Source organism: Myxine glutinosa, chromosome 9 (assembly GCF_964187855.1).
Source record: "Myxine glutinosa chromosome 9, kmMyxGlut1.1, whole genome shotgun sequence".
Classification (NCBI taxonomy): domain Eukaryota; kingdom Metazoa; phylum Chordata; class Myxini; order Myxiniformes; family Myxinidae; genus Myxine; species Myxine glutinosa.
In genome coordinates, this window is record NC_136269.1 from 61240498 (window position 1) to 61265422 (window position 24925).

General features: G+C 42.4%; 2 protein-coding genes across 4 annotated transcripts in view; one reads left to right on the top strand and one right to left on the bottom strand.

Moving 5' to 3' along the window:
* The window catches only part of ABCD4 (ATP binding cassette subfamily D member 4), a 680822-nt gene that overhangs the window by 192416 nt on the left and 463481 nt on the right, over nt 1-24925 (bottom strand). The window lies entirely within an intron of this gene.
* The window catches only part of APMAP (adipocyte plasma membrane associated protein), a 91023-nt gene that overhangs the window by 28626 nt on the left and 37472 nt on the right, over nt 1-24925 (top strand). For all 3 annotated transcript variants that reach the window (XM_068099017.2, XM_068099020.2, XM_068099019.2), the window contains 5 exons: nt 4467-4559; nt 4659-4772; nt 17806-17980; nt 22301-22435; nt 24258-24450. In XM_068099017.2, coding sequence (XP_067955118.1) covers nt 4467-4559; nt 4659-4772; nt 17806-17980; nt 22301-22435; nt 24258-24450 — 710 coding nt within the window. The remainder of the gene's footprint in view (nt 1-4466; nt 4560-4658; nt 4773-17805; nt 17981-22300; nt 22436-24257; nt 24451-24925) is intronic.

Here is a 24925-nt window from a genome sequence, read left to right on the forward strand (position 1 = left end):
ACCCGGTTCCCAAGCCTAATTTTGAATTTAGAGAATTTTGAGGGTTTCCTCTCTTGATTCAGCACGACATATGATGTTCTCCAAGGCTGGTAAACCAGAAGCAATGTCACCGACAAGTGATGCTCTTCATTTCCATTTGAATAGGCATGTACACATGTAAATAGGCATGTACACCGCATGTCGGGGGCCGACACCTGCCACGTGGGCCCCCGACCCCCCAGTCCGGGCCTGTTTCGGTTATAGTCCATCCTTTGTCATTGAATACCGCTCACTCGTGAACCATCGTCGTCTCCTGACTTGTGTTCTTAACATTTGTCGGTCTTAACATGAGATAGACCTTTCTTCTGATAGCTTTAATTTTTTAGATAAGTTTCATCTTAAAAAAAAATGTACACTTACAAAGCCAAAAAGATGCTACAACTACTAATCTGAAGATCGTTACCTCAGTAAGAAACTGAAAAGCCAGTTTTGGAAAAGCATGTATTATCTGCATGCTGTGTTTCAAAGAGCCTTGTCCGTCATCCGCGTTCAGTTTGATTAAATGGACGTCTGTCAGCTATCAAATCACAACCAAAAAACATATTGCAAAGTGAATATTGAGCAATACAAAACTTGAGACTGAAAATAGAAGATAAGAATTCACTACTATACTATACTCTATCTATGTGATCGTGAGCAATTTCTCTAGCAGTTAGTGGGATAAAATTGAGTTAACCCTCCGATAGTTCAAAACTTTGTGTGGGTTGCATCAGCCTTAATTTACACTCCATATTTCACACGTCACCCGCCTAGCCTCATAAGCATCTTTATTCGTTTCTTCATCAATCATGCATGCGGAATGTATTCAGACCCCTTGAGAAATCTTCACCATCAAAAATAACACAAATACAAACCTTTTTCCCACGGAGCCATGCGCATTTTCGAACAAATTCTGCCAGATCGCGAACGTTGTAGAATCCCCCATCGGAAGCAAATTCACATGGAGCGACAATGAAATTTGTCTGGAATGCTTTGTTTGCAGCTGATGCAGCTTTTCTGATTTTTGATCTGGAAGGACATGAAATTAGCGATTCACCTTGTAGAGCACGTGCACGTTGACCGTCTGCAGCTTTGGAAATTGCACGGGCTGATGAAGACATATCAGTTTGCATGGCAAGCAAGTCAGTGGTGCCCAAATCTAGCTTCGCATCTGAAGAATCGTCAGCAATAGTTGATGTAACAATGGTTCTATTTCGGCGTTTGAGGCTAGAAACCTCATCGTGAGGTGGGGCTGGAACTCATGTAGGATATCTTTCGACGAGACCAACACATATTTGGCAGGAGTCACCGTTGCAGTTTGTACGTGTCGCTCGTGAAGCTGATTCAGTTCTCTGCTTTGCTGCAGAGAGCAGCGTCTGAAGACGAGGGTTAAGTTGTAGAGCTTAGAAGCACTTGAACTCGAAGTGGCCCCATGAACTGCATTGTGCACACTCGTTGACATGGCAAACATAATGACAAAGGCTCTGAAATGAACAATGGATTGTATTCAGGGAAGAGTTGTTGAACTGTTGTATCATAATGGTGAAAAAAGGCAATTAACAAAGGGAGACAGACAGACCATTATAACCCTTAAAAGTGTATGTCTTTCCTTTCGAGAAATTGCAAAGAAATCCAAGGTGTCAGTGAGTACAGTTTCCTTCACCATCAAAAGGCACTTGGAAACTGGAGGAAACTCTGACAGGAAGAGGTCTGGCAGACCCAAAGCCACAACAGAATCAGAAGACAAGTTTCTGAGAGTCAACAGCTTGCGTGATAGGCGGCTCACAGGACAACAGCTTCAAGCACAGCTTAACACTGGTCGAAGTAAGCAAGTCTCAGTTTCAACTGTGAAGAGAAGACTTCGAGCTGCAGGTTTGACAAGTCGAGTGGCAGTAAGAAAGCCATTGCTAAGATGGCAAAATAAGAAAAAGAGGCTTGCCTGGGCCATGAAGCACCGTCAGTGGACTACTGAAGACTGGAAGAAGGTCTTATGGACCGATGAATCAAAATTTGAAATCTTTGGTTCATCACGCAGGGTTTTTGTATGCCGTCGATTAGGCGAAAGGATGGTTCTTCAGTGTGTGACACCAACTGTCAAACATGGAGGACGAAGCATGATGGTCTTTAGCTCTCTTGCTGGATCCTGAGTCAGCGACTTGCACAGAGTGACTGGCACCCTGAACCAAAAGGGCTACCACAGTATTTTGCAGCGCCATGCAATACCCTCTGGTATACGCCGAGTTGGTCAGGGGTTCATCCTACAGCAAGATAATGACCCTAAACGCACCTGCAGGCTATGTCAAAACTACCTTCAAGGAAAAGAACAAGATGGTAGGCTTCAAATCATGGAATGGCCAGCACAGTCTCCAGACTTAAACCCCATCGAGCTGGTTTGGGATGAACTGGACAGAAGGGTGAAAGCAAAGCAACCTACAAGTGCAACACATTTGTGTTGCATTTCATTTCTGCAACATTTCTGTAACAGTGTTGCATTTCTGCAACAGTGTTGGGAAGAACTTCCTGAACAATATTTGATTTCCATTGTAGAAAGAATGCCACGAGTGTGTTCGGTGGTTATCTATCTATAATTCCAGTAATCTCTGTTTGTACGTTTGTACGTTTGTACGTTTGTACGTTTGTTTGTCTGTGACCGCTGTTTCTCGACAACCACGGGTCCGATATACTTTTAACTTGCCAGGTATATTGCTGGGGACCCGAGGATGTGCCTTTTCAAGGTTTCATATTAATCGGACAATTACTTACCGAGCTATGTCCAAAAAACGATTCAACCAATCAGAGAGCAGCGAACTATCGCGTGTGCCGAACGTGGCGGACACACTCTGCCTCGGATGGCACATTTGAGAGCGTATTCATTTATTTCACGTTTGCAAACTATGTTGGCGTTAAACTATGTTTTAAAACTAATAAAAACGAATTTGCGATTCATTCGCTTTCCTGCGCGTTTGTGCACGCGATGGCGATTTCTTTACCAAACTCCGGAAGCCGTTCGCTTTGGACCAAACCATTTCATGTAAATAGAGGGGGGGGATATAATTTTAGATATAGATATAGTACGGGCAATGCCCTAGTATCTACAAAAGGTGACTACTTTGCTGAGTCAAAAATTTTAATTAAATTTTGTTGAACAAAATGATTCTATGATTTCTTTTTTTATCTCCAATTGTTTATTTGTTCTATGTTTAATTTCAGAGTACATTCAGACATTAAACTGCGTAAATTTCAATAAAAACTGGAAAAATTGAGGTGTTCTAAAACTTTTGACCGGTAGTGTATTATATGTACAGTATATAAAACTAGAACACACTTGATGAAGGTGCTGACATGTGCCGTTGTTTTCTCTTTGTGCAATACCTCCCCAGAGGGCATAAGCTCTACTCTGGCATAGCGTGATATGAGTAAATATAGTCCTGTACTAATTTTAATTACTGTGAGTTCAAAGTTGAACTCAGGCATTCACAAAATAAAGCTATGTGCCAAATTTGGCAGTTCTAACTGCCATCATTGTCCAGTTATTCGACGACAAATAAACAAACCCTCAGATCATGGCAATACGCACTTGCCGAGGCCACGGTGAGAGTAAAATGATGTGATTAGCATTGAGTGTATTCAGTTATTCACTTTGACTTCAAGTTATTCATTTTGATTTCTCCACTTTGAGTTATTCGCTGCCAATAACGTCTCTCACTTACAATGGCAACTGCGTCCAATATCGCTCACTTGTTTGTCACAGCCATTTGTAGCTGTAAAATTTCTTTCCAAAAACAGCCATTTATTTCCAGGTTACAGCACATCTACCATTATGATTGCATGGTATCTCCAAAGCTGTATGTACACACACACACACACACACACACAAACACACGCACACACACACACACACACTGAGTTTTTATGTTGGCTTATATACCTGGTTACCTCCGCCACCAAAGGTGAATGGAGGTTATGTTTTCACCCTTGTCTGTTTGTGAATAGGATATCTCAAAAAGTAATGGAAGTATTCGGACCATATTTGGTGGAGAGGTTGGGTATGTGACATGGACTAAATGATTATATTTTGGTGAAGATCCGAATCCAGATCCGAAGACGAGAGTGTTTTTAATTTTTTTAGTTATTCTTCACCATTGAGTGGTTTGGGCCAAAAGCGATAAATAACATGATATTTCAAAAAATTTGTGGATAACTTGTGACAAAACTTGGTGAATGAGTTGGGTAAGCGACAAGAACAAGCCGATTCGATTTTGGTTCATGTCGGGTGCAGATCTGACCTATCACTGGGATGCAAAACGTAAACTGTTCAACCTGGTGGAGGTATGCTCTCTACCGAGTGACGTTTTACTTTTGATATTTGTTTGTTTGCATTTTCATGCTTCAGGTTTGTGTGTAGATCAAAACTTACTTCTTAATTGATTGTCTTCATTTATCTTCAGATATTTTATATACTGGAACTGCAGATGGAAAAATTATCAAAATCGAAAACGACAAGTTGTCAACGATAGCAACACTGGGGACACCTCCATGCGGTGAGAATCTCTTTTTAATCACACGTAAATGTCATGATAATGGCTAGATCAGATATGAGGTGGCATGTGAAATTACTCAACTAAAGATCTCCCCAACAGGTCTACCAGAGCATGAGCCGAACTGTGGTCGTCCACTGGGCCTTTGTGCTTCACAAGGGAAGTTAATTGTGGTCGATGCATATCTTGGTGTTTTTGAGGTGGACCCAAATACAGGTGAGTCCATGAATGAAGGCATTGTTACCCTCGCCAGTGGAGAGGGTATTGCTGTCAGTGGAGAGGGTATACAGTCACGTGAAAAAGTAAGTACACCCCAAGTAAAGTTTTGACTTTTTCAACATATTTCAACATACAGCTATTTGATCTTCATTTCAACAATATTGATAGATAAAGGTGATATAATATAACAAATATCATGAAACATTTACATTTTGTAGTCCATTGTATAATTTAAATAAACATAAATGCAAATTTCGCATGTGGAAAAAGTAAGTACACCCCTACATTTATCACTACTTCAAATACCTAAAATTAGAATCAGGTGCACCAGCTCAGGTGCAAATGATTAGAACATCGTTAGAGAGGATCTTGGAGGAACCTGTCTTATTTAAACCTCAGACATTTAGTTTGGTTTGCTCTTTGTTGTTGAAGTGTGCGGCGTTGTTACGTGGTCCTCCCGGTGACTACCTGGTCTCGGTGACCCCCGGACCGTGAGAGGAACTCCGCCAGAAAGATCTATTATTTATGCGCGTTCGTAACGCAATCAATATGAATCCCAATCAAGAAAAAACCCCACACCAAGGATCCGGAATAATCAAGGATATATTCCCCGAGCAATCAACAATCAGCAATCAATAGCACCAAGATGTAAACTCATCTACATTAACTCTAAGATGGCCATCTTATACATTCCTCACGTGAGCCCCACTCCCGACTCCCTCCATGGTCAATGTCTCTCTCAATGTCTCCGTACTCCTGTAGTTCGATCTCCGCACGTGGGCGGTTGAACGGACCCTTCCTGACGTGCTTCCACCGGGCACGTCCCGTACCGGGAACAACGGCTGCAGCGCACACCTCCTGGCCAAGCAAAGCGGGTACAGCAAAGCAGGCAAAGCAACACGCGGCTTGCCCAGCGCGCGCGGCCCAAGGGGCGACCCGTACGCGGCCTTGTAGACGGTGAGGCGAACTGTGCCGGCTGCTTGGTTCCGTGCACGAACCCACGGTGACTTGACGTGTCAAAGGGTAGTTACACGTCCCGGTAACTCCTCTCGCCAGACGGGCTTTTAAACGCCGATTCTGTTACGTTGCTCAATCGAGACCGCTCGCGTTCCGAGCTCGGCGAGGAAGAAGAAGAATCGTCGCTTCTCCCGGACCTCGTGTCTTTTCTTCTTCCGTTTCCGGTCTCCTTTTTCCCAGAAGGGCTCCTGACCCTTTAATCACAACAACCTTTAATCGACTACACATTGATAAGCAAAGACCTGAATAGTAATTCACATACATTCACATAAATATGTAACAGGCGTCAACATGCCTAGATCAAAAGAGCTCTCTGAGGCCTTCAGAAAGAAGGTTATAGATGCCTACGCATCTGGGAAGGGATTAAAAAAGATCTCCAAACAATTTGAAATCAATCATTCGACTGTCCGGAAGATCATCGACAAGTGGAGAAGATTCCAAACAACTGCCAACTTGTTCAGGCCAGGCCGCCCCAGCTAGTTCAGCCCAAGAGCAGACCGCATGATGCTGAAAAAAGTCTCCAAGAACCCAAGAATGTCATCACGGGACCTACAGGTAGCTCTTGCCACTGTTGATGTCAAAGTGCACGAGTCTACCATTAGAAAGAGGCTGCACAAATTTGATCTACATAGGAGGTGTGCCAGGAGGAAACCTTTGCTGTCCAGAAAGAACATCAGGGCAAGACTAAAGTTTGTCAATGAACACCGAGGCAAAGACGAGCACTTCTGGAACAATGTGCTCTGGACAGATGAGTCAAAGGTAGAGCTATTTGGCCACAGTACCAGAAGACATGTTTGGTGAAAACCAAAGACAGCATTTGACCACAAGAACCTAATACTAACTGTAAAGCATGGTGGTGGAAATATTATGGTTTGGGGCAGCCTTGCTGCATCAGGTCCTGGGCAGCTCACCATTATAGAATCCACTATGAATTCTTCATTTTACCAGAGGGTGCTGGAGGATAATGTGAGGCCATCTGTCTGAAAGTTGAAGCTCAACCGAAGGTGGACCTTGCAACATGACAATGACCCTAAACATACCAGTAAATCCACCAAGGAATGGCTGAAAAGAAAGAAATGGAGGGTTCTGGAATGGCCAAGTCAAAGCCCGGATCTAAATCCCATCGAGATGTTGTGGGGGGATTTGAAACGAGCTGTGCATGCAAGAAACCCCTCAAACATCGCACAGCTGAAATAATTCTGCATGGATGAGTGGGCAAACATTTCTCCCAGTCGATGTCAGAGATTGGTAGACAGTTATAATTATAAGAAACGCCTTCTTGAGGTTGTTTTTGCAAATGGGGCCAATACCACCTATTAGAGCCAAGGGTGTACTTACTTTTTCCACATGCGAAATTTGCATTTATGTTTATTTAAATTATACAATAGACTACAAAATGTAAATGTTTCATGATATTTGTTATATTATATCACCTTTATCTATCAATATTTTTGAACTGAAGATCAAATAGCTGTATGTTGAAATATGTTGAAAAAGTCAAAACTTTACATGGGGTGTACTTACTTTTTCACGTGAATGTATGTGGCTTTTGTTACTTGGCAAAAAAAAAATTCTTGACAAGTATGTTAATCACTCCGATTTGTGTTTGTTTGTTTGTTTGTGTGTGTTTGTTTGTCTGTTTGTTTTTTGCTTGGCAAAATATATTTATTTTTTTTGCAAGTATGTTGATCACTCCGATTTGTGTGTGTGTTTGTTTGTCCGCTCACTTATACTTGCCTACAGGTCACAATTTTAAACCGATCTTCACGAAACTTCACCAAATGGTAGAGTTCTTCGTCCGACAAAATCCTATATGTATTTGAGATCAAAAGGTCAAAAGGTCAACATAGGCCAAAGGTCAACCACTTTTTTTTCAAATTTCTAATATCCTCAATTTTCATCCGATTGACTTGAAATTTGAATGGGATTTTCATATCAGCGAACTGAATTCAACCATCAACTATTTTTGAGATCAGCATAGGTCAAAAGGTCAACATAGGCCATCCTCAATTTTCATGCGATTGACTTGAAATTTGAAAAGGATTTACAGATCGGCGAACAGTATTCAACCACCAACTATTTTTGAGATCAGCATAAGCCAAAAGGTCAACATAGGCCAAAGGTCAACCACCTTTTTATATTTCAAAAATCCTCAATTTTCATCCGATTGACTTGGAATTTGAAAAGGATTTTCATATCAGCTTACTGAAACCAACCACCAACTATTTTTGAGATCAAAAGGATGCTCTACTGAGTGCCATTCTACTTTGTTCTGTTTTGCCAAGTGTCGCTCTATGAGTGATTTTTCATTTGTCTGCCTGTCTGTCTGTCGGCCTGTTCACCCAGAATGTGAGTATGTGTAATAATTATGTACTATTGAAATGATAATGGTACATAATGATAATGATAATAATAATAATGACAATATTGAAAATGATAATGTTGATCATGGTTATCTACCATATAAAACACAATGTGTGTGTGTGTGTGTGTGTGTGTGTGTGTGTGTGTGTGTGTGTGTGTGTGTGTGTGTGTGTGTGTGTGTGTGTGTGTGTGTGTGTGTGTGTGTGTGTGTGCGCGCTTGTGTGTGTCTGTCCCCGTTCATAAGGGTAGGTTTTAAAGGCTTTGAGTAGTGCTTTAGGAGGGATTTGAGTGGGTTAAGGGAGGTTAATGGGAAATCTTCGAACACAACTGTGTGTCCATTGGTTAAAAGACCTAAAAGACTCTGAGGACCCAGAAGACCTCAAGGACTCTGAAGACCCAAAATACCCTGAAGACCCAAATGACTGAAAAGACCCCAAAGACCCAAAACACCCCGAGGATCCAAAAGACCCCATCTATCCAAAAGGCCCAAACAATCCTGAGGACCCCAGAGGACCCAAAATACCCCAAGGACTTGGAAGACCCCATGGACTTGGAAGACCCCAATAACTCTGAAGATCCAAAATACCCCAAAGACCCTGGAGACCCAATGGACCCAAAATACCCCGAAGACCCTGAAGACTGTTGAAGACCCAAAATACCATGAAGACCCAAAATACCCCAAAGACCCTTAAATACCCTGAAGACCCAACAGACTGAAAAGACCCAAAAGACCAGGAAGACCCAAAAGACCCTGAGGATCCAAAAACCCAAACAACTTCGATGACCCAAAAGACCCCAAGTATGCAGAAGACCCCCAACGACTCTGAAGACCCAAAATACCCTAAAGACCCAAAAGAGCCTGAAGACCCAAAAGACCCTGATGATACAAAATACCCAGAGGACGCAAAACCCCCAAGGGCTCTGAAGACCTCAAATACCCAAAATACCCAAAAGAGCGTTAAGACCTTGAAGACCCAATGGGCCCCAAACACCCAAAATACCCCTAAGACCGAAAAGACCCGGACGACCTGAAGACTGTTAAAGACCTAAAAGTCCCAAAATACCCCAAAGACCCTGAAGACTGAAAAGACCCAAAACATCCCAAAGACTTAAACACCCCGAAGACCAAAAAGAACGAAAAGACCCTGAAGACCAAAAAGACCGCAAAGACCCAAAATATCCTGGTTACTGAAAGGATTGAAAAGACCCTGAAGACCGAAAAGACCCCAAAGACCCAAAATATCCTGGTTACTGAAAGGATCAAAAACACCCAGAAGACCGAAAAGACCCAAAAGACCCCAAGACCCAAAATATCCTAAAGACCCAGAATACCCCAAAAAACCATGAAGACTGAAAAGATTGAAAAGACCCAGAAGGCCGAAAAGACCCCGAAGACCAAAATTACCCCCAAGACCCTTAAAGACCCAAAATACCCCAAAGACCCGAACAATCCAAAAGACTGAAAAGACTCTTAAAGACTCTGAGGATCCCAAAGACCCAAAATACCCCAAAGATCCAGATTGAGCACCAAAATACTCAAATGACTCAAACGACCTAGAGGACCCAAAAGACTCAAATGACCCAAAAGATGCCGATGAACCCGAAGACCCCGAGCACCCAAATGACCCCGAGCACCCAAATGACCCCGAGCACCCAAATGACCCAGAGGACACAAAAGACCCCAAGGACACAAAATACCTCATGGACACAAAAGACCCGAAGAACTACGAAGACCCAAACGAAGAGTAATTATGCCTCTTACATTGGAATTGTAGACGGTAGCTTGCAAACTGAGCCTCAAGGTCGGTGTACAGAAGTGGTATTTTTTAAATCACAATAAATACAAGGCACAGGGAGGTGAAATTTGCTGCACGTGATGTGCAATGTGCGCAGAATAAAACGAGTGTTCATTTCCATCTGTATGATGTCTAATAAATAAAAATGATTTAAGCACCCCTGACACTCGGCCCAGACGTAACTTTGGCATTCTCACGCGGCTGTACCGTCAAAAACTGTTCCAAACCGTCATATTGACCGGCTTTATACTCGTGTATATATAATGGAGCAAGTGAAGCTATGTCTATCCACTAACTCATGTGAAGAAATGTCGATTAATTACGTTATATTAGAACGTACCTTTCAAACCTTTAAACCCTTTCGACTGCAGAGACCCCTTAGACCTCTGAACACCTTTAGATATTTTAGACCCTTTGGACGGCATTAGACACTTACATCCTTTAGATGCCTTGAGACCCGTTAAACCCTTTGACCAGTGTTTCCCAAACGTTTTTGGTGGCGACCCTGAATACAATCTTGGCCTGGCCTGGCGACCCTAAATGCTGTACATGCAGTGTTAATGACCTATCATTTTGATACATTGTGTTTATTCATATGGTTTTATTGAATTAATTACCAACACATAATGATTTTCAGAGTTTTTAATTGGACAAAATGAAAAACAAATTTACATGAAAATGAGACTTTATTACACAAATGTTTTTCAGTGGCTACCATGATACTGCTTCATTTTGTGAGTAAGCTCTCTAAGTTTGGTTTTATGTTGATGGACAGAGCACAATGCAAGTCATGCTGAGGATCCACATGGTTCCTTGCTTTAGACTTGATTGCAAGATCCTTGTTCACCTGAAAATAAGACCTGAAAATCCTTGTTCACCGAGATATATTGTTGGAAAAGGGAGAAGAGCTTTTTCAGCCTCCTGAGTCAGAATGGGCTTATCCTCAAGTTTTGTCCAAAATTTTGAATACGGGACCTTTTCAAAGCGTTGCTTCTGCACTTGATTTTCCTGGAGTTATATAAGTTCTTCTTGAAATCCCGGAATATCTTCTCCGACTTACTAATGTCCACATTGAACACATTTCTGATCCAACTATGCTTCTTGAGGTCAATGTTTTCTGGAAAATACCTGTCCATTTCTTCCTGAAGGACACTGTCTTTGAAGGGTGTACACTAAATAGAATGTCCACACCTCAAAAACAATGTCAAGATTTAATTAAAAGGAGAAACCTCACTCGAATATAATAAAGGTTACAATACAGTTAAACAGGACTATGCCGGCATACTCAAGCAGGACTCCAAACGACATATCGAGGAGGTCTTCTGCCGATTCGGTCTGAATCTTGTCTTGTATCGTGTTTTGTTGATACAAATAAATTATTTTGGGCTTTGGGGTGTCGGCTTGAGCGATGAGGTTTCGATCAAGAGGTCAGGGATTCAGATAGGCAAGCGTAAAAAGGCATCTGGTTTCCATTCCAGCATAAGCCATAAAGATAAGCATTTCAGATCAAGTATTCAGACATTCCATTTGTCTGCAAGGTACATTTTCAGGGTTTAACATCGTTGCACTGATTTATCAATGTCGCCTTTTATTTCTTTTAAGTATATCTAAGCACATCACATAACTTCTATAATTCATAATGCATATTACTCAAGGAGTTATCACTAAGTATATGTTTTTCATGTTATTAGCATTCCATATTCCAAAGATTATATAATACTGCTGTGCATCACAATTAGTATTACAAAACAACACCCATTGTTTCTGTGCTTTCCTGCAATGAGAAGAGTACGAACAGGTTAGAACAGGTTAGAACAGAAGGCAAGTAATAACTCACTTACAAATAAAGAGAGGGACATTTCATTAAACTCAGAAGTCCATGCGGACTTCTACAATACCAAGGAAGCTTTCTCCAGAGAAAAGGCTGAACTCGAGGGAGCATCAATCTGACTTCGTTTTACCTGTTATTATTTGTCCTTCCAGTAACTCAGTGGCTTTTCGACAGAATTTGGATGAACTGAATGCAAATGACGCTTCAATTTGTTTTCCTTCATAGATTAATTGGCGAGTACTTGCAGGCACTGAACACACTGAGGTCGGATATTCCCAGATTTTTCTCTCATCTCGGTGAAGCCATATTTCAAAAACTTAGGCTTATACAGCAGTTGTGTTTTGCTTTGCGCCATTTTTCCAGTAAAAGACCAGACCTGGAATGAAAAGAGGTATAAATTATAACATTTTTACATTGGAAATTGTTCAAAAAGTTTAAAATAACCAAATGTAAAGTTAATTATTAATAAGTATTATATTATTCGACTCCACACAGTAACATTCTTCAAAAATCATACGTAAATGAAGACAATTAAGATGCAGGCAATGCTTACTTTTAATTTTTTTTGTTTTTTGTATACAGTCGAGGCTCTTGTAAGAGCTAACACATTACACACGAGAACAGACACAGACCCATAAAGCATACAATTATTACAGGGAGCAGGAGACAAGCGGGGAGAGAGAGGAAAAAAAACAGTGGAGAACAGGGACATGGGTAGATCTGTGGAAGAGAGAGGGCCGGTGGGAGGAGAGGGAGGAGGGAAGGGATACACTGTATAAAACAAATTGACACTACTAGGAATTTCAGGAAATAATTAGGAGATTGAAAGAGGTGACTGGCTGATTGATGTACATTTTGATTTGTGTCCGTGTCTTTGTACTGTTTTATGTCCATATATGAATGTATTATTGTGCTGTACTTACTTTTTATTTTCTTTAATAATATCTTTACTACACAGGTTTTTAATTCTCCTTGATGACTATTTACATTGTTTTACTTATTAATATGGTGTTATATATTATGTTGGTTTCAATAAAATTATTGTGTGTTCCGGTTTTCCATTTCACCTTGAGAACAGGGTCCAGGAACGTAACTCATTCTCAAAACAAGTTGTTTGTACTGTTCAAATGTGAGTACGTCTCTTAATTGTGTGCTGTTTGAACGTGAGTTGGACTGTGAGTATGTCTATTAATTATTAATTATGTATTATTGGACAGTGGCTACATCTATTAATTAGATACAGTAATTACATACTATTGGAATACACCTTTTACACCCTTTTATGCCCTTCAGACCCCTTAGACACCTTTTAGATTTTTTAAAGACAATTTAGATCCTTCAGACTTTTACATCCATTAGACCTGGTGTTGGGCTAGCGGCTAGGGTGCCAGCTTAGGATCCTAGGATCCTGGGTTCGAATCCCGGTCGATTGCTGAATTAACGCCAGGGGGGTTGACGCCAATTAACGCCAGGCCTGTCATCCTTCCGAGGTCGGAAAATTGAGTACCAGTTCACTGGTAATTCCCTGTTTGTCGTAAAAGGCGACAAAAAGGGTTGGCGGCAGGAAGGGCATCCGGCCGTAAAACATTGCTTCGAAAAGGGGACCAAAAAACAACAACAACCACGGTGCCCGAAAAAGGCCAACCCCCGCTTTGCGGGGAAAAATGGCCTCTAAAGGTGGTTTTTTTTTTTCAGACCAGTGGTTCTTAACCTTTTTAAGTGCCCGTACCCCTTGAGTTTTCATAATATTTTCCCGTACCCCTGTCAAAAATGACTTAAAACTACAATAATCTATGTAAATAAAACACAGTTTGTGTGTGTGTGTGTGTGTGTGTGTGTGTGTGTGTGTGTGTGTGTGTGTGTGTGTGTGTGTGTGTGTGTGTGTGTTACCAATAGACTCCTAAACGGAGAGGCTCACGTGCTTGATATTTGGCACAGACGTGGCCATTGAGCCTGGGAAGGACATGGCCTACCTAAAAATATTTGACGAGATCCATATTTTTTATTCATATTTACCTCAGCGCATTTCAGCGAGGAACATCCACGGAATCTAAGCCTGTGCCAGAGCAGCTCGCTGATTCGCTCAGAGCGATCACGTGATGTTCCATCCTCACCACCAGACCATTGAACTGAAAATATATAGAATGACCATTGCCATTCATACCACATAGGTGGAGATGCAGCTACCGGGCACCATCTTGGTTGGCACTCGATGCTGGGCGATGGTGATTTCCGTCATGCGTTTGCACGTAATTCAGAGCGAAAAGCGATTGCGTTTTTTCACCTTTTGTGCGATCGTGTTTTGTGTCGATTTTGTGCGATATGAATTAAACGTCTTTGAAACAGCTGTGAAACGTCTTTCCACAACCCTTCCTTAACCGATTGGAGCAGTTTATTGCCGCACAAAATGGCATTTTAACAGTTGTCTGGCTTTTAAAATCTGGGACACGTTCAAAACAAACGAGATCCGCGAAGCGAGTTGGTCGAGTCGTGCCAACCAAGATGGCGACGTGGTGGCTACACTTTTCACGGAGTATGAGCATTCTATATATTTTCAATTCAGTGCGCCAGACTCGCTCACGTACTTGATTTGTGGCATAGACATGGCCATTGGGCCTTCACGGTGTAATTTGTGTGAGGCTTTTGTCCAAGTGAGCTTGAGTCGAGAGGGCGAATGTACGGGTTGGGAATGTATGGGTCTCCCCTCCCCCGCCCGGCAACGCCGGTACTGGAGGGCGTCACAGGATCGGTGAGTCTCCAAAATCGGCTTCGCGCTGTTGTTGCGAAGATGCAGGACGATGTCGCGATTGTTGTGCTGCTCTCCTACCATGAGAACTGCAACGTCATTGTTGACTGGCCCTCCCCTTCCTCCCCTTCCCTTCCCCCTCCCCCCTCTCCCTCCTCTTCCCTCCCCTCCCCCTTCCCCCTCCCCCCTCCATCCTCCCCTTCCCCCCCCCTCCCCCCTCCCCCCGCCCCTCCCCTCCCCCCTACCCTTCCCCCTCCCCTCCCCCCAAATCACGTCACTTGCATCCAAACGGTTCCTGGCCTTTGTTTTGATGTGTAGGAGTATTGAAAAACCTGTCTCGCACAAACAGGTGGTCACAAATGGCACAAGGATCTCCAGAGCTCTCTCTGCTAACTGGGAACGTTTTGAGTTGTGCACTCCAGAAGATATCTAGCTGCATTGATTCAAACTCCATTTGGATTTTTTCATTGGCCTCCAGCTCAAGAAGATCATCTTTCATTATATCACTATCATCCATGGAATCCAGGTTGAAAACAAATGGATCCCGTATCCATCTCTGTGCAATAGAAACTTCTCCATGGTGAAAGTATCCTTGGAAGGATTGAATCAGCACCTGCAAATGTTCTTTCACTTCAATCACGATGGATAGTTCTTTTTTGCATTAGCAGCCACATCAAGTTTAGGAAAGTTTGCAAAATTTGCATTCTGAATGCGCTGCGTCCAAATTGGAAGTTTTTGGGTGAAGGCAGACACCTTTTCCTTGGCAGTGATCATGTTCATCCCTGTTCCTTGGATGCAGGTGTTCAAATCGTTGAGGTGTGTGAACATATCTGCCAGGTATGCCAGGGACAAAATGAACTCCCTATTTTCAAAGTGGTCGGTCAGCAATGTCACTGTCTTGCTTTCTAAGAAACTGCTTGATTTCTTCGTGCAGTTCGAAGACACGAGTAAGCACCCGGCCACGGGAAAGCCGTCTCACTTCCGTGTGGAAAAGAAGAACACTATGTTCAGCTCCAATTTCTTTTTTTATTTAAATACTGTTATACCCTTATTTTTTAATTGAAATTTATTTTGGGGCGGTGTGTCTCGTACCCCCAGCTTGGAGGTTTCGTACCCCCAGGGGGTACAGGTACCCCTGGTTAAGAACCTATGCATTAGACCCTTCGACCTTTTAGACCCTTTAGACCCCTTTATACCCTTCAGACCTTTTATACCCTTTAGACCCCTCTGACCTTTCGACCCTTTTTAGACGATACAAGACCCTTTAGACCATAAATTATACCCTTCAGACATTTTAACCTTTACTCCTTTGCCCTTTAGACCATTTAGACCTTTCATTTGCAATAAATAACCTTTCTTTTCGTACATTCGTCCATTTATTTGTCACACAAAATACACCACACAAAACAAGTCCTGGCAAGGGTCTGCAATCTCTGATTGTTCTTTCTAGTTTGTTCATGGCATTGCTGAAAAATGCTATTAAGATTTTAAATTTCGTTTTATGAATTACCTGTATTCTACTTTTACTTGCTGCAGTGTTTTTTTGGTGTTGAAAGTTTTCCTGATTGATAAACAAATTTTATTGAAGTAGTAATTTTTACCCCATGCATGTGAAGCAAAAAGCTGGTTGAAGCAATTGGCTCATGTCCCTCCATCTTGGATGCCATCTTGAAAACGTTTTTCCAAGATGATGCCCGTACATCTTGGGATGAGCGCCATCTTGGAGAAACCAAAAAAATTCTATATCTCCGAAACCGCTCCATGGAAAAAATTGAAAGGTGGCTCATTGTAAAGTAACCCCCATGAGACATAACAGCTGTTAATGATGATGTCATAAGTGCCTTCATCGGTAGAACGCTTGATCCAATCGGTATGAAATTTATTGAGTGTGATCTCGGGATAAATTGGTTGAGAAAAAAATTGATGACGTCATCGGTCACGTGATTCGGCAGCTACATTTTTACGGCGTAGCCCGTAGAGCATTGTCATCTGGAACAGCGTTTGTCTGTCCATCCGATGTATGTATGTCCCTTACAAACGTCCACCAATCAGAGCTGAGGATGACAGGGGGACAGCAGATCTTCCACTCAGCAGATCCAAGCCCGGCTATGCTGTTGTTAGACTATTAGTCTTGTTTTACTCTGTCTGCCTGCCTGGCAGTCAAACAAAATTGAAAATCATTCCCAACAGGAAACGTATTGTTTTTAAGGACATCATAATGGACACATACAACAGGCATGAATAACTAATGTAATGTGTTAGATAGGTTGATGTAAGAGCCACTGTGGTAAATAGTGATAAACCAGAATTAATTAATTTCCACAACTTTTACAATCTTTATTTAATTTAAATTTAATCTTACACTTGAACACTGTAGTACACATGACGCCTGTTGTAATACTTCCAAAAGCCTCAAGTTTTGCAGTACTTCAATATAAACAAGAACTAAAAGACATAAAATGTCATAGCCCCCGTGGTTTGGCTAATTTTGCTGTAAGGAGTTAAAGGCCGCACGTCGGCCATCTTTGTTCAGATTACAAAACAAAATCTTCTGTATATGTATACTCCAATGTATTCTTTCAGCCAAGTTTGAACAAAATTTGTCCATGCATGTCCGAGAAATTATTGGCGACACGTTTCGGTAACCAAATGGCTGCCAGTCGGCCATCTTGGATCGTATCTCAAAAAAATGACGTGCATATAAGCCATAATTCATTATATGTTAGCCAAGATTGAACAAGATCGGTAAATGCATGTCCGAGAAATGGTTGAGGACATGTTCAACATCAGGTTTTTTACAACTAAAATGGCCGCCAGTCGGCCATATGATCGCATCGCAAAACAAAATGATGTGCATATGTATACCATTATGTGTTGTCTTTGTGCCAAGTATGAACAAAATCAGTCCATACATCTTCGAGATATGGTTGTGGATGGATGGACGGATGAGACACCCAGTTTAGGACTAAGTCCAATGGGGGCTAATAAAGGTTCAATGGGGTGGTGCATAAGGGTTGTATTCAGGACTGCTTCTGGACTAACTACTTCAATAGGACTAAATTTTCTGAACTTTTTAAACGATTTAACGAGTTAAAATCATTATTTCATTGTGATCGAAGTAACACTGTGTTGGGTATCATGTGCTATGAACTCTCTACTACTTACGAAAGTTATTTTTTATTGTTTTGCGGTTTTTTTGTTTGAGTAATTGTTGTTGTTTTTGCCATACTATCTATTTTCCTTTCCATTTCTTCCATGTGGTGTGCCTGAGTGCAGGTGAGAAGGTGCTTTTGGTACCAGCCACACTGCTGGTGGAGGGTCAGAAATTTGGTTTTCTCAACGATTTGACAATAATTAGCAATGGCAGCAAGATTTACTTCACAGATTCGAGCAGTCGCTGGCAACGCCAACACAACCGCTTCCTTGTGATGGAGGGCACTTGTGATGGCAGGTCATATTCTTGTTATTTTCATCTTCATCAAGCAGTTAGGAAGCCCACTTTCAGTGTATACTTTGAACTTATTTACAACTAAGCGACTGTATAACCTTGGCAAGGAATAATCACCATAAGTAAATGTACAGTCTGTAGATTTCAACGAGTTTGATGTTTTGTAGACATTAATTTAACAATTTATTATGGCAGGCTGCCAGATGGAGAGGGGGGGGGGGGGGAATTTGGGGTTTTGGAGTCTTTCTGCTTTATGGGTTCAGTTTCTGATCTGCAGTGCCTGCAGGAGGGTATTGGTGGAGTCTGTTTCTATATGTTTGTCACCAGAAAGCTAGAGACCCAAATTTAATTTGGAATATAATTTGTCCCCTTCCTTGCCAGTTTGCAACCGGAGCTGCAAAGAGGACGGGGTTCCGGGAAGCCCTTCCAATGCCACTAGTTTGTACTTGGTGCCATCTGGAATGCTCCTTGTTTGTCAGTAAAGGTCCCTGAAGAACCCTTATTTGTTTTACTGTGGGCTAGTCATCTGTGGCAACTGTTACGTGCTCCTCCCCGACCCCCTGGTCACGGTGTACCTCCAAGCCCCGAGAGGAGTCACGGCAGAAAAATGTGTTATTCTGTATGTCAAAGATCAATGGTGAAGCCACACCAATTGTTACTCACAAACAAATATTGTATTAAGATCACAAGAATAACAGTACAACAATAATAGTAATCAAAAATACAATCAATATATACCCTATGATGGTACCATCAGTTTCGCAATATATAACTCGCTGTGCTCCAATTGAGCGAAACAAGAACATTCCCAATGTCTCTTATTTCCGGCTTCAAGCCGAAGTTGATTCGCTCCAGCGATCGCCAGAACGATGTCCAATCAAGACCAGAATCCCGTGCGGATGGCAAGTACAGTCACACAGCCAAAGCTGCACAAAGGTGCCCTCAAGGCGACTGGGAAATCCAAAGGCCCTCCAGGCGACTGGGAAATCACACTCTCGGGTATGGACTTTCACGGCTCACAGTCGGCGAACCGCAAATTAATCTTCAAGCCACGGTGCACACACACACGCCAGATACGTCTGAAAGCGGTGGAAACGGCTGACGAAGCAAAGACCTTGCTCGACGCGCGAGTCAAAATGGCCGACGACCCGTTCTTGAGACGTAACGGCCCGACGATAATTCTCCTCGGAATCCACCACCAAAAACCTGACACGCAGGTTGATCGATGACAACTCTGTCGCAGGAATCCCTTTCCCGGTAAACCCGAAAGTTCGCGAGTGACTCCCGTTCGACCACATTCGCTTCAGAACTCGGAGCAGCTCGGCTTTCTTGTCCGACTCACTCGCTCCGCCTTCTTTTTTCTCTCCTTCCTCTTCGTCGCCGTCCGGTTCCTGTTTCATTTAAACATTAACCTTTTTACCTTTTGACAATAATAATTGCTATTTCCCTCAAACAACAATAATAATAATACATGGAACCAGAAATGTTTCAAGTGGATGAAAACCACAACAACGGAAGTGACGAATCCGTAACACAACCACTTCCTGATTATATAGTTCCCCATCTTCTTTCTTTGTTTTTTTCACTAAGGCGGCACTCTTGGTTTTTGGGTTCAACCCTACCGCTGTGGTGTTAATTAAAAAGAATTCACTCTTCTTTGTTATCTTGTTTGCTCTCATCTTCATTTTTAGCACATAATGCATTAAAGTGAGAAATGCATGATTATGGAATTGGTGGCCTACACTATTAAATTAAAAATACCCTCAAAAAATGTGAATCTACACAGAACATTACTCTCCTTTTAACATTTAAGATGAAGTGGGCTCTGAATCTGTTCATATGTGTGCATATATGTATGTATCTATACATCAGGGTTACAAATAAAAATACAACTTTGTCTGGGGGGAGCATTGGCTATGTGTCCGCGGCCTCATTCGGGTGTGTGGGGGACAGGGGGAGGGGCGTAAATTCTCTATGTAAATGTGTACCGTGTAGCACCACCTGGTGATGGTGGCAGAGGGTGTTACAATTTCCTTTTTTACCATGGCAACACTGAGGTTAAAGCACTCTTTGCATGGGTAAATTTTTCCTCCTTCCTCTCCCCCCCCCCCCCTCCTCAAAACGGAGGGGCCTGTCAAAGCCCCCCCCCCCACTCCTCAAAAAAGATGTATATGTAGTACATCTTTCCTGTCCACCTCCCCTCCCCCCACCCACTCCCTTCCTCACCCCTTCCTCTCCTGCTCCCCCCCCCCACCCCCAGCAACACCGGGCACTCCTGCTAGCATATATATATATATATATATATATATATATATACACACGGTGCATGCATTCAGAAAGTATTCAGACCCCTTCACTTTTTTCACATTTTGTTATGTTGCAGCCTTATGCTGAAATCGTTTAAATTCCTTTTTTCCCTCATCTACACTCAATACCCCATAATGACAAAGAGAAAACAGGATTTTAGAAAGTTTTGCAAATTTATTAAAAAGAAAAAACTGAAATATCACATTGACATAAGTATTCATAAGTATACATAAGTATTCATACCCTTTGCTATGACACTTGAAATTTAGCTCAGGTGCCTCCCATTTATCTTGATCATCTTTGAGATGTTTCTACACCTTGATTGGAGTCCACCTGTGGTAAATTCAATTGATTGGACATGATTTGGAAAGGCACACACCTGTCTATATAAGGTCTCACAGCTGACAATGCATATCAGAGCAAAAACCAAGCCATGAGGTCGAAAGAACTGCCTGCAGAGCTTAGAGACAGGATTGTGTTGAGGCACAGATCTGGGGAAGCCTACAAAAAAATTTATGCTGCATTAGAGGTTCCCAAGAGCACAGTGGCCTCCATAATTCTTAAATGGAAGAAGTTTGGAACAACCAGGACTATTCCTAGAGCTGGCCGCTCGGCCAAACTGAGCAATCAGGGGAGAAGGGCCTTGGTATGAGAGGTGACCAAGAACCCGATGGTCACTGGCTGAGCACCAGAGATCCTGTGTGGAGATGGGAGAAACTTCCAGAAGGACAACCATCACTGCAACACTCCACCGATCTGGGCTTTATGGCAGAGTGGCCAGGCGGAAGCCTCTCCTCAGTGAAAGACACATGAAAGCCCGCTTGGAGTTTGCAAAAAAGCACCTAAAGGACTCTCAGACTGTGAGAAACAAGATTCTGTGGTCTGATGAAACCAAGATTTAACTGTTTGGCTTCAGAGAGAGCTGGGGGAGCAAGGCCTGAGAGGAGTCGAGAAGACAGAAAGACCACCAACCTGCCTGCGGTGAGTGAGTGAAAGGCCCTCGGAGTTAGCTTCATCACGGGAGATTCCAATGATTCTGAAAGCTTTGGTTTCAACAGCGTGAAGCCGAGCTGGGTATGAGGAGAGGGGAGAACAGTATTCCATTGAGCTGCGGATGAAAGCCTTGTATGTGGTGAGGAGCTCAGGTGTGCCAAGGATGGACTTCGCACGACGGAGGATGCCCCGTCGGCGACTGGCTTTGGAGGCCAGCTTGGAAATGTGGTTTTCCCAGGAAAGATCATGGCAGATAGTGAGACCCAAAAACTTGAGCGATAGAACTTCTTGGAGAGGATTGTTGAGAAAGTAGATGGGAGGGTTGTCCAGTCGGTCTTTTCAGAGAGACATAGTAAGAGTGTGAGATTTGTCAGGATTGAAAGACATGTTCCACTTGATTGACCAGTCTGTGATTTTGTCCAGGTCTGCAGAGAGTGAGGAGGCTGCAGACTGCCGATCTGAGGGAAGAGGAATGGAGCGGCAGATAGTGGAGTCATCAGCAAAGAGATAGAGAGGATTTTCCAGAGAGTCGGAGAGGTCATTGATGAAGACCAGGAAAAGCTACCTGCTTATGATATGACCTGCTTATACATTTGTGGCCCTGTGCTTCACATACTTGTGGTTACTGACGGACGCCAAAAAAAAAAAATTCATAAAATTGTTTTTATAAAATTACTTATTATTATTATTATTATATATTTATTATTTTTCAAAAAATATAAAACCATTCATGATTATTTAATTATATATCTATCGTTTCGTTTTAAGTTATGATGCCTTTAGAATGATTCCACGTGCTGCCCTGTCTCCAAGTGACCATTGAAAATAGTTTTAAATACGGTGATACTGTTTAAAATACCTTTAGTCGTGTAATACATATACTGCTTCATTGGTCATTGATGTTCTGTTGCAGTATTCTTTTAGTGCAAATCAAAACGAGTCATGAAGACAACCACCTTCCTAAATTGATAACAACGTGTATTTTTGCATTCTCAATGGTGAACGAACCATTCTTTGTTGCAGGTTGCTCGAGTATGATGTAAATACGAAAATCGTCCATGTGCTGTTGAGTGGATTGTGCTTTGCAAATGGAGTGGAGCTGTCTCCAGCTGAGGACCACATCCTGGTATGCGAAACAACAATGGCCCGGATCATTAGGTGAGAGAAGAGATGGTTGATTCGAAGTTAGCAGCAGTGATCATCTATCTATAATTCCATTAATCTCTGTGTGTATGTGTGTATGTGTGTATGTGTGTATGTTTGTCTGTGACCGCTGTTTCTCGACAACTACCGGTCCGATATACTTGAAACTTGCCAGGTATATTGCTGGGGACCCGAGGATGTGCCTTTTCAAGGTTTGAAATTAATCGGACAAGTAGTTACCGAGCTATGGCGATTTAGCCGTTCGCCGTTCGCTTTGGCGTTGCGAATGGACCAAACCATTTCATGTAAATAGAGGGGGGGGGGGGGTTCTGTGGTCGTTGCGAATGGACCAAACCATTTCATGTAAATAGAGGGGGGGGATTGTCACTGTACTCGCAAGCCGTTCGCCGTTCGCTTTGGCGTTGCGAATGGACCAAAACATTTCATGGACCAAACCATTTCATGTAAATAGAGGGGGGGGGGTTGTCACCGTACTCGCACCCACGTACCCACGTACCCACGTACGGGCATTGCACCCACGTACGGGCATGCCCTAGTCTATCTATAATTCCAGTAATCTGTGTGTGTGTGTGTGTTTGTCTGTGTGTCTGTGTGTTTGTCTGTGACCGCTGTTTCTCGACAACCACGGGTCCGATATACTTGAAACTTGCCAGGTATATTGCTGGGGACCCGAGGATGTGCCTTTTCAAGGTTTCATATTAATCGGAGAAGTAGTTACCGAGCTATGTCCAAAAAACGATTCAACCAATCAGAGAGCAGCGAGCTATCACGTGTGCCGAACGTGGCGAACAGACTCTGCCTCGGACGGCACATTTGAGAGCGTATTCATTTATTTCACGTTGGCAAACTATGTTGGCGCTATGTTGGCGTTAAACTATGTTTTAAAACTAATTAAAACTAATTTGCGATTCATCGTAACTGCGATATGCGACCTTCCGGACAGTCAAATGAGGACGTCACTTCCGGACTTACGGATAGTCATAGTGACGACGTACTGATGCTGAACGTGGCGAGCTGACGCTGCCTCGGACGGCACATTTGAGAGCGTATTCATTTATTTGACGTTGCAATCTGTGTTGATTGTTGTAAGGTACGATCGATTGTAGTACACGTTTATAATAACTCTGCCGATACAGGCCCGATTAACTGCAGCGCCATCCGAGCTGCGGCGTCGGGACGATACATTCATTGTACGGTCACATCACGCACTTACGGGCACGCCCATGGGCCCATGGGCACGCCCATGCATGCATGGGCGAAGACATTTTTTTTTTTTTTTTTGGCAAGGAACGGGCACCCACGTACGGGCACGTCCTAGTATTTTAAATAAACAGAATATTGAAAAAAAACACGAGGATATCTCATGAGTACCATATTTGATTTTGCTTTTATCCCATGCACAGTCTAATCAGGCTTTAGTTCTTTTGTGGAAATAGCAGAGGGCTTGACATCATGGAATGTGCTTTCGTCCAAAGGGAATGTCAAAAAAACTGATACGTCTTTAATCATCTGAATATAAAATAAATACGATGTCAGTCATGTTATCAGGAAGATAACATCAAAGTAAATTATTTAAATATTTTGGAATTCTCATTGCAAAATAGACTGATGAAAAGTTGCATGCACACAACACTGTACGTGTAGTTCAAGCAACCTCTTTCCCAAGTCCTGGTTTCCCTTTTTATGTCAATACAAGCTAAGTTAAGATGCAAGCTGATAAATGACACTGACATATGATGATGTAAAAAAAAAAAAAAATAGGTCATCAATTGTATGAATTCGATTTTATGAATTATGTAATTATAATTATTTCAAGGTATTACATCAATGGAAAGAACAAGGGACGGCATGAGGTGTTTGCAGAGAATCTGCCAGGTCTTCCAGACAACATCAGTCCCAGCAGCTTCGGTGGTTATTGGGTCGGCGTAGCAACCGTGAGGTCTCGGGAAGGATTCTCTATAGTTGACTTCTTGGCTCCTCGTCCTTGGTTGAAAAAGCTGATGTTCAAGGTACATGCATACTCATAGTGAATACAAAGCAATGCCATGATGTGCTATCTTGTATGTCCACCTATTGTGTTCAAGGACTTGTTCCATCTCATTGCTTTCCATGTGTCGTAATGTGTACATTTTTTTACTTTGTGCAAAATTGAGGTTCATGTCAGAGAAAGACTAGAGAGCATGGAGGAATATCATTTTTTATGATGATGCAGTGGAGAACAGTTGGAGTCTTGGCCTAGCTATAAATTGTATTTTTACTGAAGTAAGGAAGGGTGATTGTTTCTCAGGAAGGGTGATTACTGATTACCTCCGTCACTAAAGGTGGAGGAGGTTATGTTTTTACCCCTGTCTGTTTGTCTGCCTGTAAGCAGGGTATCTCAAAAAGTTATGGACTCATTCAGACGAAACTTGGTGGACAGGTTGGGTGTGTGACAAGGACGAATCGATTCGATTTTGGTGTAGATCCAGATTCGGATACGATAAT